Source organism: Jaculus jaculus, chromosome 9 (assembly GCF_020740685.1).
Source record: "Jaculus jaculus isolate mJacJac1 chromosome 9, mJacJac1.mat.Y.cur, whole genome shotgun sequence".
In the NCBI taxonomy this organism is placed as follows: domain Eukaryota; kingdom Metazoa; phylum Chordata; class Mammalia; order Rodentia; family Dipodidae; genus Jaculus; species Jaculus jaculus.
In genome coordinates this window covers 111880652-111897098 of record NC_059110.1, presented here as the reverse complement: position 1 = coordinate 111897098, position 16447 = coordinate 111880652, and the positions used below count along the sequence as shown (strand labels likewise).

General features: G+C 46.2%; 1 protein-coding gene across 2 annotated transcripts; it reads right to left on the bottom strand.

Moving 5' to 3' along the window:
• Positions 1 to 10884: 10884 nt before the first annotated feature.
• Lrrc3c (leucine rich repeat containing 3C) lies at positions 10885 to 13294 on the bottom strand. 2 transcript variants are annotated; one of them, XM_045159367.1, is made up of 3 exons: positions 13175 to 13294; positions 12333 to 12372; positions 10885 to 11963 (listed from the first exon to the last, which is right to left on the bottom strand). In XM_045159367.1, exons 1-3 carry the CDS (start codon positions 13227 to 13229, stop codon positions 11144 to 11146), a joined length of 915 nt encoding a protein of 304 aa, XP_045015302.1. In that variant the 5' UTR covers positions 13230 to 13294; the 3' UTR covers positions 10885 to 11143. The 2 variants fall into 2 exon arrangements, with proteins under 2 accessions (XP_045015302.1, XP_012803607.1); XM_012948153.2 differs by lacking the exon at positions 13175 to 13294 and adding an exon at positions 12598 to 12800.
• Between the last annotated feature and the right edge of the window lie 3153 nt (positions 13295 to 16447).

Genomic DNA, 16447 nt, shown 5'->3' with positions numbered 1-16447 from the left:
CAGGACTGTGAGTAGCCTAGCTGGAGGGGTGGAATTAGAATGCCAGAGATTTGTTGCTGGTTAGAATTATCGGACTTGGAGATTTGTCACTGGCTAGAGTTGCTGGACTTGAAGCTACAGTTTGATATTTACCCTGGTTGTTTTAAATCTTGTATTGGTTGAATGTTTCTTTGCTATGCCCAATGCTATCTTTTGCAGTGTGAATATTTATTTTGTGCCATTATGGGTTTTTTTGAGGTTATTTGTTTTGGTATGGCTCAGTTAAAAGATCTTGGACTATGGGATGTATGAACATCATTGGAATTGATAATAACTATGGGGACTTTTAAAGTTAGACTGAATGCATTGTATTTTACATCATGTATGGATATCAGTTTATGGGGGCTAGGGGCGTAATTTGGTGGTTTGATTCAGGTGTCTCCAATAAACTTAGGTGTTCTGAATGTTAGGTTCCCAGCTGATGAATATTTAGGAATTAATGCCTCCTGGAGGGAGTGTATTGTTGGGGGCGGGCTTATGGGCTTTATAGCCAGTTTCCCCATGCCAGTGTTTGGCACACCCTCCTGTTGCTGTGATCCACCTTCCGTTGGCCAGGGGATGATGTCCACCCTCTGCTCATGCCATCATTTTCCTCTGCCATCATGGAGCTTCTCCTTGAGCCTGTAAGCCAAAATAAATCTCTTTTTCCCAGAAGCTGCTCTTGGTTGGGTGATTTCTACCAGCAATGCGAACCGGACTGCAACAGAGTGAACGATTGGAAACCGGTGTTTTAAGCAAATAGGCCTAGAAAACAAGCAGGTGTTGCTTTCCTAATATTTCACAAAGTAGACTTCAGTCCATCATTAGTTAGGAAAGATGAGTAAGGTCATTTTATATTGATTAAGGGCACACTTCAACAGGAGGACATTACAATCCTAAACACATATGCGCCTAACATGGGGGCTCCCAAATTCATCAAACAAATGCTATTAGAACTAAGGTCACAGATAACACCAAACACAGTTGTAGTAGGTGACTTCAACACCCAACTCTCATCAATTGACAGGTCATCCTGGCAAAAAATAAACAGAGAGGCATCTGGGTTAAATGAGGTCATGAACAAATGGACCTAACAGATATCTACAGGACATTTCATCCAAATATTGCAGAATACACATTTTTTTTTCAGCAGCACATGTAACATTCTCTAAAATAGACATATATTAGGACACAAAGCAAATATTAGCAAATATAGGAAAATTGAAATAATTCCTTGCACTCTATCTGATCACAATGGGACCAAACTACAAATCAATAGAAAAAAAGCTATAGGGTATATACAAAATCATGGAAACTAAACAATACACTACTAAATGATGAATGGTATCAATAAAGAAATCAAGAAGGAAATCAAAAAGCTCATAGGATTAAATGAGAATGAGAACACAACATGCCAAAACCTTTGGGACACAGTGAAGACAGTCCTAAGAGGGAAATTTATAGCTCTAAGTGCCTATATTAAGAAATTAGAAAGGTTACAAGTAAACAACTTAAGACTTCATTTTAAGGCCTTGGTAAAAGAAGAACAAGGCAAACCGAAAATCAATAGACAGGAAGAAATAATAAAGATTAGGGCAGAAATTAATGAAATAGAAACAAACAAACAAAAATCCAAAGAATCAATGAAACAAAGAGTTGTTTCTTTGAAAGGATAAACAAGATTGATAAACCCTTAGAAAATCTGACCAAAAGAAAGAGAGAAGAGACACACATTAATAAAATTAGAGATGAAAAAGTCACCATCACAACAGATACCAGAAAATTAAAAAAAAATCATAGGATTATACTATAAGAACATACTCCACTAAGTTTGAAAATCTGAAAGAAATAGATGATTTCCTTGATTTATATGACCTACCAAAATCAAATCAAGATGAGATTAACCACTTAAATAGACTTATAACAAAAATGGAGATCTAAGCAGTTATCAAAAATCTCCCAACTAAAAAATTCCAGGCCCAGATGGATTCACTGGTGAACTTTATAAGACCTTCATAAAAGAACTAACACCATTGCTTCTTAAACTTTTCCATAAATTAGAAAATGAAGGAGTCCTACCAAACTCCTTCTATGAAGCCAGCATCACCCTGATACCAAAACCAGGCAAAGAAAGAACAAAAAAAAAAAAGAGAAAATTACAGACCAATGTCCCTCATGAACATAGATGCAAAAATTCATGGGCTGGAGCATGGCTTAGTGGTTAAGGCATTTGTCTGCAAAGTCAAAGGACCCAGGTTCAATTCCTCAGGACCCATGTTAGCCAGATGCACAAGGGGACACACGCATCTGGAGTTCATTTGCAGTGGCTGGAGGCTCTGGCGTGCCCATTCTCTCTCTCTCTCTCTGTCAAATAAATAAAAGTAAAAAGTTTTTTTTTGGTTTGTTTTTAAATTCTCAACAAAATATTGGCAAACAGAATACAAGAATATATCAGAAAAAGCATTCACCCTGACCAAGTAGGGTTTATCCCAGAGATGCAGGGATGCTTCAACATATGTAAATTGATAAGTGTAATACATTACATAAATGGACTGAAGGACAAAAATCACATGATCAACTCATTAGATGTATAAAAAGCATTTGACAAAATCCAACATCCATTCATGATAAAAGTCCTACAGAGACTGGGAATCTTTAAAAAAAAAATTATATATATATATATATATATATATATATATATATATATATATATGTATGTATATAATTTATTTATTTATTTGAGAGAGAGAGAGAGGGAGGGAGATAATGGGTGTATCAGGGCCTCCAGCCACTGCAAAGGAACTCCAGATGCATGCACCCCCTTGTGCATCTGGCTTATGTGGGTCCTGGAAATTTGAACCGGGGTCCTTTGGCTTTGCAGGCAAATGCCTTAACCACTAAGCAATCTCTGCAGCTTGAGACTGGGAATCTTAAAGGCTATTTATGACAAATCTACAGCCAACATAATACTAAATGGAGAAAAACTTGAAGTTTTTCACTAAAATCAGGAATGAGACAAGGGTGTTCACTGTCCCCACTTTTATTTAATATAGCACTGGAAGTCTTAGTCATAGCAATAAGGCAAGAGACACACATAAAAGGGAAACAAATTGGAAAGGAAGAGATCAAGTTATTATTATTTGCAGATGATATGATTCTATACATAAAGGACCCTTGTGGTGGTTTGATTCAGGTGTCTCCCATAAACTTAGGTGTTCTGAATGCTAGGTTCCAAGCTGATGGATATTTGGGAATTAATGCCTCCTGGAGGAAGTGTATTGTTGGGGGCCAGCTTATGGGTATTAAAGCCAGTTTCCCCTTGCCAGTGTTTGGCATACCCTCCTGTTGCTGTGGTCCACCTTCTGTTGGCCAGGAGGTGATGTCCACCCTCTGCTCATGCCATCGTTTTCCCCTGCCATCGTGAAGCTTCACCTCGAGCCTATAAGCCAAAATAAATCTCTTTTTCCCAGAAGCTACTCTTGGTTGGGCGATTTCTACCAGCAATATGAACCTGACTGCAACAACCCTAAAGACTCTACCAGGAAGCTGTTAGAACTGATAAACACTTATAGCCATGTAGCAGGATACAAAATAAACACACAGAAATCAGTAGCCTTCTTATATGCTAACAACAAACACACACACAGAGGATGAAATCAGAGAATCACTCCCATTCACAATTGCATTAAAAAAGAAATAAAGTACCTTGGAATAATCCTAACCAAGGAAGTGAAGTATCTCTACAATGAAAACTTGAAAACACTCAAGACAGGAATTGCAGAAGGCAGTAGGAAATGGAAAGACATCCCTTGTTCTTTGATTGGAAGAATCAATATTGTGAAAATGGCAACTTTACCAAAAGCAATCTACACATTTAATGGAATCCCCAGCAAAATTCCAATGTCATTCTTCATGGAAATAGGAAAAAAAAAATCTAAAAAGTTCATTTGGAAGAACAAAAACTCTCGAATTTGGGCTGGAGATATGGCTTAGCAGTTAAGCACTTGCCTGTGAAGCCTAAGGACCCCGGTTTGAGGCTCAATTCCCCAGGACCCATGTTAGCCAGATGCACAAGGGGGCGCACACATCTGGAATTCATCTGCAGTGGCTGGAAGCTCTGGTGCGCCCATTCTCTCTCTCTCTCTCTCTCTGCCTCTTTCTCTGTCGCTCTCAAATTAAAAATAAAAAAAAAAACCCTCGAATTTATAAAACAATTGTGGGCCACAAACATATGGCTGGTGGTATCACCATACCTGATTTTTACCTATGTTACAGAGCCATAGTAACAAAAACAGCATGGCACTGGCACAAAAACAGACATGTAGATCAATGGAGCAGAATAGAGGACCCAGATGTAAGTCTGGGTAGCTATAGCCACCTGATCTTTGACAAAAATGCCAAAAGTACTCACTGGAGAAAAGACAGCCTCTTCAGCACATGGTGCTGGAAAAACTGGATATGTATCTGTAGAAGGATAAAAATAGATCCTTCTCTCTCTCCATGCACAAGAATTAAGTCCAAATGGATCAAAGACCTTAATAGCAGACCTAAAACTGCTAGAGGAAAAAGTAGGGGAAACTCTTCACCATATTGGTCTTGGCAAAGACTTTCTGAATATAACCCCAATTGCTCAGGAAATAAAACCATAGATCAACCTCTGGGGCCTCATGAAATTATAAAGCTTTTGTTCAGCAAAGGACACTGTGAATAGAGCAAAGAGGTAGCCTACCGAGTGGAAGAAACTCTTTGCCAGTTATACATCTGATAGGATTAATATCTAGGATATACAAAGAACTCAAAACCAAAATAATAAGAAATCAAACAACCCCCCAAAAGAAATCAAACAATTTAAAAAAAGGCTATAGAGCTAAATAGAGAGTACTCCAAAGAAGAAATACAGATGGCATATGAACATCTAAAAAAACAGTTCTACATTCCTAGCCACCAGGGAAATGCAGATTAAAACTATGTTGAGATGCCATCTCACTCCTGTGAGATTGGTTACCATCATGAAAACAAATGGCCATAAATGCTGGCAAGGATATGGAAAAAGAGGAACCCTTCTACACTGTTGGTGGGAATGCAATCTGGTCCAGCCATTGTGGAAATCAGTGTGGAGGTTCCTAAAACAGCTAAAGATTGATCTACCATATGACCCAGCTATAGCACTCCTAGGCATATATCCTAAGGACTCATCTCATTACCTTAGAGATACTTGTTCAACCATTTTTATTGCTGCTTAATTCACAATAGCTGGGAAATGGAACCAGCCTAAATGTTCCTCAACTGATGAGTGTATAATGAAGATATGGCACATTTATACTACTCAGCAGTAAAGAAAAATTAAGTTATGAAATTTTTAGGAAAATGGATGGATCTGGAAAGGATTATACTAAATGATGTAACCCAGTCCCAGAAAGCCAAACATCCCACATGTTCTTTCTCATATGTGGATCCTAGCTACAAATGATTGGACTTCTATGTGAGTAGGAATAAAACTCAGTAACAGAGGCCAGTTATCTAGAAAGTAGATATAAAGGGGGGAGGTACTTAATAGAATGGTATTGTATATATGTAAGTAGTAGAACAGATTAATGGGGGTGAAAAGGTCCAAGTGTGGTCAGGGGAAGAGATTGAGTAAAGGAAAGGTGGAGGGAGGGCTAATCAAAATCTAAGAGAATATAAATAAGTCATATGAAGCCTACTTTTTTGGACAATGGAATATTCAGAGCCATAGATTATTACTAGAAAAATTTCAGTGTCAGGGATGGGATACCTTCCAGTGAGTTGTTGGCCAGGGAGGTCCCTGATGCCCCCAAAATATTACAGGCCATTGCCAAGACTCTTGGTTTCCCACCAGGAATAGATGGTAAGACCCTATTGCTGAAGACTCCACATACTTGGGCTGCAAGGTTACTGAGAAATCCTGCTGGAGCTGAGCTGAAAACCTCCTCCGTGTAGACCAGCTGACAAAAAGCTATGCTGCATGAACTTCAATGGGAGAGAGAGAAATCACCAGTGAAAATACTCAACAGTGGACACTGCAAGCCTTATATTTGCCCAGCCAGGCCAAATGAGCCAACAGGTGCAATAGTGGCATGTCTGTTATGGGGGAAACCAACTGCTCTCTAATTGGACTGGAGGCCCACTTCATGGGAGGGAATACATCCCTGATAGTGAAAACCTACAGCAGGGGTAGTCATGAGCCCTAGGGGTATAACCTCTGCTGATGTCTGGTTAAATGTATATACTATGCTCACCAAATTGCCCCATAAGCACTTCTCTTAATATTCACACCCATGTGCTGGGCAAAGTGGTGCACGCCTTTAATCCCAGCACTTGGGAGGCAGAGGCAGGAGAATCACCATGAGTTCTTGTTGGTACCATTGGGCCTATCCTGGTAAGCCAGGCCCTTGGAGGATTGCCCTCACCTCACCCTGACCTTTACCATGCAGAGCCCCAGCAAGCAGAGGGTGTACCCAACAAGCTTCGCATCAGTTTGCTGCCAATCTGCAGCTATTTAAGGACTGCATCTCCTCTCCTCTCTCCCAGATGCATGGGCCCATTAAGATCCAAGACTGCTTGCTGGACAGAGAAGAGCATTCTAGAGTAACAGGGAGCTTCCTGTGAGAGGGGAGGGAGCGTACCTTTAGATCAAGGCTCCAGTCTCTTCTCCCGGGGAGGCTTGATTAGCAGGCTGAGATACACCTGTTAAGTGAGACCAGTCAAAGCTGATTTACTACCAGGCTAGTCCTGTAGCCTGGTCCCCAAACAACCAGTCCCACCCCCAGTCATGGAAAACCTCCTTCTCCCCGCCCCTGCTGCTCCCCATCAGCTTCACCCCCTCCTCCCTAGTTCTGCCCTGGGCGGGGGGGGGGGGGGGGGGGAGGGGTGTGTGTGTGTGTGACCCAGTCAAGACCCAAGCCTCACCTCCCACCTCCTTCTTCATGTCCCGCCCCCTGGCAGTGTTACTATCCAAGCCCAGTGACCTATTACCCCACCCACTCTGCCCTAGTTCCCCCCCACCATGCCCTGAAGCTATCCCAAGTCTAGTTAGAACCCAGGCTGACCTGGAACTCACTCTGTAGTCCTACGTTGTCCTGGAATTCACAGTGATCCTCCTATCTCTTCTGCTATCCAAGTGCTGGTATTAAAGGCGGGCACCATCACACCCAGCTCATCTTTTTAAAAAAAATTTTTTTTTTTTGTATGTAGTCTCAGGGTGGCCTCCAACTCATGGATGATCCTCCTACCTCTGCCTCCCTAGTGCTGGGATTAAAGGTGTGCACCACCAGGCCCTGCTCGGGATCACTTTTTTTTTCCCCCCAATTTTTATTTTATTTTTTATTTATTTGAGAGATAGAGAGAGGCAGATAGAGGGAATGGGTGAGCCAGGGCCTCCAGCGACTGCAAATGAACTCCAGGCACATGTGCCAACCTCGTGCATCCAGTTTACATGGGTCCTGGGGAATTGAACCTGGGTCCTTTGGCTTTGTAAGCAAGTGCCTTAACTGCTAAGCCATCTCTCCAGCCTTTGGGCTCACTTAAATATATTTTTAGCAGGGCGTGGTGGCACATGCCTTTAATCCCAGCATTCGGGAGACAGAAGTAGGAGGATCACTGTGAGTTCAAGGCCACCCTGAGACTCCATAGTGAATTCCAGGTCATCCTGGGCTAGAATGAGACCCTACCTCAAAAAAAAAAAAAAAAAAAAAAAGTATACTACAAACAGATTCTGGATGCACGTGCCATTGTGTAGCTTTGTGTGGGGAACTGAACCCAGGCTGACAAGCTTTACACGCAAGCACCTTTAACCACTGAACCATCTCCCCAGCCCAAGACCACTTTTTTTCTGCCTGCTTGGTGCTCAGGCACAAGGCAGAGGCCATGTGGGAGGGAAGGAAGGGCAGGGACTCTGTTGTCCCAGCAAGTGCCTCTCTGTTCAGTTTCCTGTCATAGGCTGAGCTTGACATCCTTTTTCCACCCAGGGTTCACACTGGCTGGGGTGAAGGTCTCTTCAACAGGAGCCCATTAAGCACTTCCCTTACATTGCACTAACTTTTTCGGGGGGGGGGGGGCGGGTAAGCAGATAATCTCTTCCCAAATAGGGCACCGAAGACAGACCAAAGTACGACTCCACTGAAGTCCAAGTTAGTGAACCAATGAGCTTACTGGGCTTACTTACAGAGCATAGACAAGGAGTTACTTAAGGAGCAGGGGTGACCCCTAAGTAGCCACATCACTGGAAAGTCTTACCCCACCATGGACCAAGATTTCTTCATACTTATTATGGAATAGAGTTTCCCATCTATGACTTTAGTGAGGGTTGGCAAAGATTCCAGGACCCAGGCCAGGCCATGGCTAGGATGGACAGGTGTAGCAGACAGCTTCAGGTTAGCTGAGATGAACTTTCAAACCAGACACAGTTATGGAGGAAGGGATATTTATTGAAGCTTAAAGATCCAGGGGAAATTCCATAATGACATAAGAAATTGGACCTGCTTTCACAGATCCAAGCAGAGAGGCGGGGTGGGGGGGGGGCGGAATGCCACAAGTCAATTCCCACAGCACACTTCAGGAACTCCAGGCACTTTGTTCATCTCTAGATTGGAATTTCAAACCCACCACCACACCTTAGGGTTGTAGGACCCAGCCCAGTGACACCTCTTCCAGCCAGGTGGCTGCAGATCTAAATTACAAACTATAATAAAACTCTGAATATATTGGGGGCCATCTATTCAAACTACCACAACAGTCAAAGCTGCAGTCTGAGTAATCCCACACCCTAGGATGAAAAGAAGGAGGCATTTGGGAGCATCCCTGGATTGAGGAGGCCCAGGTCACCTCAGAAAAGAGGACGGAAGCTAAATCCCAGGTTTTTTCTTTCTTTTTTTTTTTAATTTTTAAATTCTTTCAAGGTAGAGTCTCATTCTAGTCCAGGCTGACCTGGAATTCACTATGTAGTCTCAGAGTGGCCTCGAATTTATGGTAATCCTCCTACCTCTACCTCCCGAATGCTGGGATTAAAGGCATGTGCCACCATTCCCGGCTCCCAGTTTGTTTGTTTTTTTTTTTCTGGGTTAAATCAGATTGGGGCTTCCTGGATGATGTCAGAATCTCAGGCCTCAAGTGGTGTCCGTGTGTGACCTCAGTGATGTAGAGAAGAGGGAGAGAAGTTGGTGAGGTTCTAGAAAAGAGACAGCGAAGTCAGGATGAGGCAGAGGGACCAGGAAAGATGACAGATTCCTTTATCACTCCTAGAGGAATAACCCACTCTGACCCCAAGTCTGCCCCAGACATGGGCAGAGCACTGCTCAGCGGTTCTGTGTGAGTGTGTGTGTGTGTGTGTGTGTGTGTGTGTGTGTGTACACACGCATGCCTGCACATACCACAGCATGTGTGTGGAGGTCAGAGGTCAATTTTGGATGTGATCCTTGCCTCCTGCCGTGAGTCAGTACCTCTCATTTAGTTGCTCACCAAGCTGCATTCTCCAGGGATCTGAACTCTGGCACGCATGCTTCCCCAGCAAGCACTTTATCCACGAGCCAGCCTGTACGGTTGGTTGAGCAGCTATTAGATTCAGTCCCTGCGTGGCTCCCATTACTCCCCCATATAGTTCTCTTTCATGGAGACCATTTGGGTGCATCACCCTGAATGGAGGTAGGAGACAGAAGCATTGACCCTCTTGGGTCCTGAGTCAGGGACAGGCAAGAAGTGAGGGGGAGACAGAGGGGTAGAGAGGAGTCTAACGAGACCCTTCTGCTCAATGCAGTCGCCCCCCAGCTTTCTGACTTCATCCCCTATGTGGCCCCACCATTCTCTTGACTCTGTGCTGTCTCCCAGTCTTAAGGTTGGTCCAAGTTGTTTTGCATCTTTCTTGTTTTGGGATATTTTACTTATTTTCAAGCAGAGGCCGGGGGGGCGGCGGGGGTGAGGGTGGAACCCAAGGCCTCCTGCCACTGTAAATGAACTCCAAGTGCATGCACCAGTTTGTGCATCTGGCTTTACTGGGGAATTGACCCTGCGCTGTCAGGCTTTGCAAGCAAGCGTCTTCAATTGCTCAGCCATCTCTCCAGGCCCTTCCTTGACCTTCCATCCCTTTTTTTCTTTCCAAAGCTCTAATTTTTTTTAAATTTTTATTAACATTTTCCATGATTATAAAATATATCCCATGGTAATTCCCTCCCTTCCCACCCCCACACTTTCCCATTTGCAATTCCATTCTCCATCATATTACCTCCCCATTACAATCATTGTACTTACATATATACATTATCAACCTATTAAGTACCCTCCTCCCTTCCTTTCTCTTCCCTTTATGTCTCCTTTTTACCTTACTGGCCTCTGCTACTAAGTATTTTCATTCTCATGCAGAAGCCCAGTCATCTGTAGCTAGGATCCACATATCAGAGAGAACATGTGGCGCAAAGCTCTAATTTTTTAAAAAATATTTTATTTATTTGAGAGAGAGAGAAAGAGAGGGAGGGAGAGAAAATGGGCATGACAGGGCCTCTAGTCACAGCAAACAAACTCTGGACACAGACACCACCTTGTGTATCTGGCTTATGTGGGTACTGGGGAATCGAACCTAGGTCCTTAGGATTTGCAGGTAGGCACCTTAACTGTTAAGCCATCTCCTCCAGCCATTTTTTTTTTTTTTTTCTCTCTTACCTTTTCAAGGTAGGGTTTTGCTCTAGCCTAGGCTGACCTGGAATTCACTGTGTAGTCTCAGGGTGGCCTCAAACTATCTCTGCTTCCTGAGTGCTGGGATTAAAGGCATGCACCACCACGCCCCACCCTAATCCAGTCTCCCTCCTGGGCTCTCCTATAGGCAATCACTTCTTTTTCTCTTAGCGCACAAACCATCTGGGACCATTGTTCTGTCATCCCATCACCACCGAGGGGGGGGAGGGGGGCTCTGGCTTCTCTAAAATCTAGCACAATCCAGACTCAAAAGGAAGTACCCCAGGATTCAGGCACCAAAGCTAGTGCTGGACACAGTCAGGGAGGGAGGGAAAGGGAGACAGAATCCGGGGAGATTAGAGGAGAGGGAGAGGCGGGGTGAGACGGAGTGGCAGAGAAAAGGTGAAGACAGCAAGCTAGGGGTGTGCCGCGTCTCTGCTCCTCAGACCACTGTGCTCAGGGTGGAGGAGTCCTCGGAGCGCAGAGCCAGCACAGGGGCCCTCTTAGGCTTCGGTGGGCACCGGTTCTCATCTCGGTTCTGCCGCACATAGCGGATCAAGTAAGCCACCACCAGGGCGAGCCAGCCCCCCATGGTGACCAGTAGGGCCACATCAGTGCTCCTTCGGGCCCCACCTCGCCCGGTCCCGCATAGCTCTTCCTCTCTGGTCAGCAGCAGAAACTCCTGTCCCACCAGGTCTGGCCGGGCTTCTGGGCCACATACGATGCCAGTCCCAGTGCCAGGCACCAGCCTCACCTGTCTAAGCACTTCCTGGAGGGCACAATCACACCGCCATGGATTGGCAGACAGGTTCACTTGGATCTGCATTCCCACGAAGGCCCCCACAGGCACCGAGGCCAGCTGGTTGGCAGAGAGGTCAAGGTGGCGCAGAGTGCCTTCCAGGCCCTGAAAAGCGGCCCCTGAGAGGTGGACAAGGGCATTGTGGGACAGGTCCAACTCCTCTAGGACAGGCAAGTGCCGGAAGGCACCAGCTGGCACAGTAGCCAGTTGGTTGGCATCCAGGTAGAGCTTACGGGTGTCGTTGGGGATACCGGTGGGCACAGCACTCAGGCCTGCCTGGCTGCAGCGGAAAGTCCGATCACCGGCCTCCTCTGCCACGTAGCAGCCCTGGGGAGGGGGTGCTTGGGGGGTGGGTGCAGGGTCCCCTATGCCTATCACCAGCAGGAGGGACAGGAGGCGCAGGAGATGAGCAGCTGGTGGGAGCATGGCCACAGATAAACATAGTCCTGGTGTGACGGAGAATCTGAAGAAGAGAAGACCATGAGGGAAGAACCCCACTTCCCACCGTGGGCTTTCTTCCTGGAATTCTTCAGGGGAGACTCTTTGGGCCAAGGCCTTTGAGGGCTCTCTCGGGCAGGCTTAGGACTCTTTCTTACTACTTCCTTACTACAGAATTTCTTTTAATTCTAGACCTTCCAATAGAACTTTTTGGGTAAGCTACATTCTTTAGGATTGAAACTTTTTTTATTTTTATTTTTTTAGGATCTGTTGATTCTAGAAGGTGAATCTGTGAGGTCTCTTGGTCCTGTTTAACTGGGTCTCAGGGATGTCTAAGCTTCTGCTTTGGCTCATGATTCCTCTCCTTGGAATAAAGACTTCTCCCTTTACGTACCTGGGTGGCTGCCAGGTGGTCCAGGTAAGCGCCAGATGGTCTGGATGGCATTAACGTGAGGGAGACAAGAGGGACAAATCAATGACAGCACTCCAGGGTGTTCAGCTAAGCTAGAGGACCAGGTAACATGTTCCTCTGACCTCCCCCTTCTTCTTTGCCCATCAACCCCCTTTTCCAGAAGCATCCACCCCTTTGGCTGTCAGCTCTGTTCTCTCGGCCCTGATGGTCCTCCCTCTTCCTCTCCTATCTTCTCCCTGGGTCTCACCCCTGTTGGCGGCAGAGTCCTCTCCTGCTGTTCTGCTGCCCCTCTCCCTGGAAGTAGCCTCCCTGCCGCTGGGCGCTGGAGACCCACTTCCTCCTGCAGAAGTTGTGTTTGCGTGTAGCAGCTGGAAGTTGGGGCCTGGGGCCCAAGTGTCTAGAGTTTCCTGGCATGTGACTCTGGGCCCCAGGTGTCAGATACCTGAGCCATGACCTGGCTAGGCAATGCCAAGAGAGAGCAGATCCCCGACCCTGATGAACCGTGCACGGGAGGCCAGGCCTCGATTCCCCCGCCTGCCTTGAGCTCCCCTCCCACAAGTCCATCTTCCATCAAGGCTCTCTCCTAGCTGATGCTGAGACTCCGCCTCCCGGAGCCTCCTTTTCTCTCTCTGAGCCCTGGCCTGCCGCTTGGATGGGTGCTTGGCTGCCCTTGCGGGGAGGGGGCAGGATCGATCGGGAGGATTTCAATTTAGCAACTTGCAAACCCCAACTCTGCCCCTCCCCCTGCTCTGCCGGTCTTGGGGTGCCTTCCCCCAGTCTTTGCTGGGTCTTCAGAGGCCCTCGCGGGCTCCTCCCGTGCCTACCCCGCCTTGGCTGCCAGGGGGCGCTGTGGCTCAATTTTACTGCGTTGTGGTTCATGATCCATCCCTCCAGGAGCGGGAAGGAGTTCTGGCAGGTTCCTGGAGTCTCGGATTATGGGTTTTCTTGCCAGCTAGCTTTATGTTCTTCTGGACTAAGACTGGCTCAGATTTTCTCAGTGTGCTGGCGCCCAGGCTGCACTTTGAACTCTTCTTCCTCATTCCGCTGAAAGATGGCTAGGATGTTTATTCCCCCAGGCCTCTTCTGCAGCCCACACTGCCCAGTTACATGCCCTTTTGCTAATGTCGACTGAGCGATGCGAAGGAAGGATTTGAGGCCCCCTCCCCCAGGTATGTTTCGTGTGTGCTGTGGGCACACCGTCTCACATCCCACTCAGGGCCCCCGTGTCCGCTTCTGTGGGTGGGAATAATGTGGAGGGGTGGAGAGGGTCCACCGGGGTGCAGTGGCCGCGAGAGAGGCAGGCAAATGCTAGTTGTCGTGACGTTGTCTTCCAGAACGCACCCTGGCCCGCCTTCATGATTGCAGCACTATCTATCTGCCTGCTACCCAGGAGCATGGCCAGCCAGGGGTCATGGAGATGGATATCCGTGCAGATGCGCTGTCCAATGCATTCATTAGTTCACGGTGGCTTCTCCTCCGTGACCCCCTTGACCCTCATTGGTCATCCCCATAGTTGGGTCCCCTGTGGTACCATGGTACCCACACCCTCTCCTGTGGTACCATCCTACCCATATAACCATCTCCAGTTTGGTGCTGGCTTCAACGATTCACAGAGCTCAAAAGAAGGGACTGTCCAGTTGAACCCACTTAGATTGCATATGGGTAAATGGAGGATCAAAACATCACCAGTTTCAGTGGTCTGATAAAAAAAACCACAGCCCAGGGCTGGGGAAATGGCTTAGCGGTTGCTTAGGGCGTTTGCCTGTGAAGCCTCAGGACTCAGGTTCAATTCCCCAGGACCACATATGCCAGATGCACAGGAGGACACATGCGTCTGGAGTTCGTTTCTAGTGGCTGGAAGCCCTGGAATGCGCATTCTCTTTCTCTCTATCTGCATCTTTCTCTCTCCTTCTCTTAAATAAATAAAAAAAAAATTTTTGGTGTTTTTTTTCTTTTTCTTTTTTTTTTTTTTTTTTGGTTTTATGAGGCAAGGTCTCACTCTAGTCCAGGCTGACCTGGCATTAACTATGTAGTCTCAGGGTGGCCTTGAACTCATGGCGATCCTCCTACCTCTGCCTCCCAAGTGCTGGGATTAAAGGTATGCAACCATGCCCGGCTTAAATAAATTTTTTAAAAATTAAAAATAATCCACAGCCCAGTGGACTATTTCTGTAAGTATTCCCATCCCCATTGGCACCTCATGCCACACTTGCCATTACCACTGCCCCTTCCCTCCTCCTTCCTTTCTTCTTTTCTTCCCTTCATTGCTTTCTTTCTCCTTCCTTCCTTCCTTTTTCCCTCCCTTCCTTGCTTCCTTTCTTTCTTTCCTGTTTTGGATTTTTCCAGGAAGTTTCTCACTCTAGCCCAGGCTGACCTGGAACTCATTCTGTAGTCCCATGCTGTCCTTGAACTCACAGAGATCCCCCTACCTCTGCCTCTTGAGGGCTGGGATTAAAGGTGTGAGCCACCGCACTTGGCTCCTTCCTGGCTTTTGTTTTTTGTTTTTCCAAGATAGAGTCTTATTCTAGCCCAGGCTGACCTGAAATTCACTACATAGTCTCAGGGTGGCCTTGAACTCATGACTATTCCTTCTACCTTTGCCTCCAGCATGCTGGGCTTAAAGGTGTGTGCCACCACACCAGTCTTCCTGGCTTTTTGAGGCAGGGTCTCACTCAAACCCAGTCTGGACTTGAACTCACTGCAATCCTTCTACCTTAGCCTCTGGAGTGCTGGGATTAGAGGCATGAGCCACTATGCTTGCTCTCTTTTTAAAAAAATTATTTATTTATTTAACAGAGAGAAAGATGCAGGGGGAAAGAGAGAGAGAGAGAGAATGGGCATGCCAGGGCCTCCAGCCACTGCAGACGAACTCCAGACTTATGTGCCACCTTGTGCATCTGGCTTATGTGGGTCCTGGGGAATCAAACCTGGCTCCTTTAGCTTTGCAGGCAAGTGCCTTAACCACTAAGCCATCCATCCAGCCCTCTAACTTTTATTTATTTGTTTATTTTAGTGTGTGTGTGTGTTCATATGTGAGTGCTGGTGCCCATGAGCCATGGAGCCTGTGTGGAGTTTGGAGGACTATTTTCCAGAGCTAGTCTTGGTTTTCCACCACATTTGAGACAGGGTTTCTCTCTCGGTTCTCTGCTGCACTGTTCTGGAGTTTCAGAGGAATTTTCCTGTCTCTGCCGCCTATCTCACCGTCAGAGTTATTGGGCGGAGGTTGCGGAAACCTGCCTCTGCTTCTGACGTTTTACATGAGGTCCGGGAAAGACTGGACTCAGGTGCTCAGACTGGAGTGCACGGTGCTTTATCCCTTGAGCTGTCTCTCCAGTCTCCAGCCCTGCCTTTCCCTTTGACGACTGTCATGCAGGGCGCTCTGCCTCACTCCCACTAGGCCTGAGCGGTGGAAAAGAACAGAATGGGGTATGACAAATGAGGAATGCAGAGGAGGATGAGGCCTGTGCAGAGCTTTCTGAGGAAAAAAAGCCTGGCTGGACTTTGTTTTGTTTTTAAAAATATTTTTGTTTATTTGCAAGGAGAGAGAGAGAGAACATGAGAATGAATGGATGTGTTAGGGCCTCTTGTTACTGCAAACGAACTCCAGATGCGTGTGCCACTTGGTGTATCTGGCTTTACATGGGTACTGGAGACTTGAACCCAGGCTATCAGGTTTTGCAAGCAAGTGCCTTTAACCACTGAGCAATCTTTCCAGACCTTGTTTCTTATTTTTATTTTTTTTAAACTTTATTTACGAGACAGAAAAAGTAGGGGAGAGAATGGGCATGCCAGGGCCTCTAGCCCCTGCAAAAGAACTCCAGACGTATGCACCATAATGTGCATTTGGTTTATGTGGGTCCTTAGGGTTCTCAGACAAGTGTCTTAAATACTAAGCCATCTCTCCAGCACTTTTTTTTTTTTTTTTAAGGTAGTGTCTCACTCTAGCCCAGGATGACCTGGAACATATTCTGTAGTCCCAGGCTGGCCTCAGACTCACAGCAATCGTCCTAACTCTGCCTCCTGAGTGCTGGAATTAAAGGTGTGTACCACTATATCTGGCTTTTAAAAAGTCATTAAATTACTATATTTATTGAGGA

Bases quoted from the DNA above. Each gene is read 5' to 3' on its own strand.
- Lrrc3c (XM_045159367.1), bottom strand. From the start codon at position 13,229: ATGAACCACAACGCAGTAAAATTGAGCCACAGCGCCCCCTGGCAGCCA. The intron at 12,373-13,174 runs GTAGGCACGGGA...AATGCCATCCAG, and splicing joins CCCCTGGCAGCCAAGGCGGG to ACCATCTGGCGCTTACCTGG. The intron at 11,964-12,332 runs GTACGTAAAGGG...TCTCTTCTTCAG, and splicing joins ACCACCTGGCAGCCACCCAG to ATTCTCCGTCACACCAGGAC.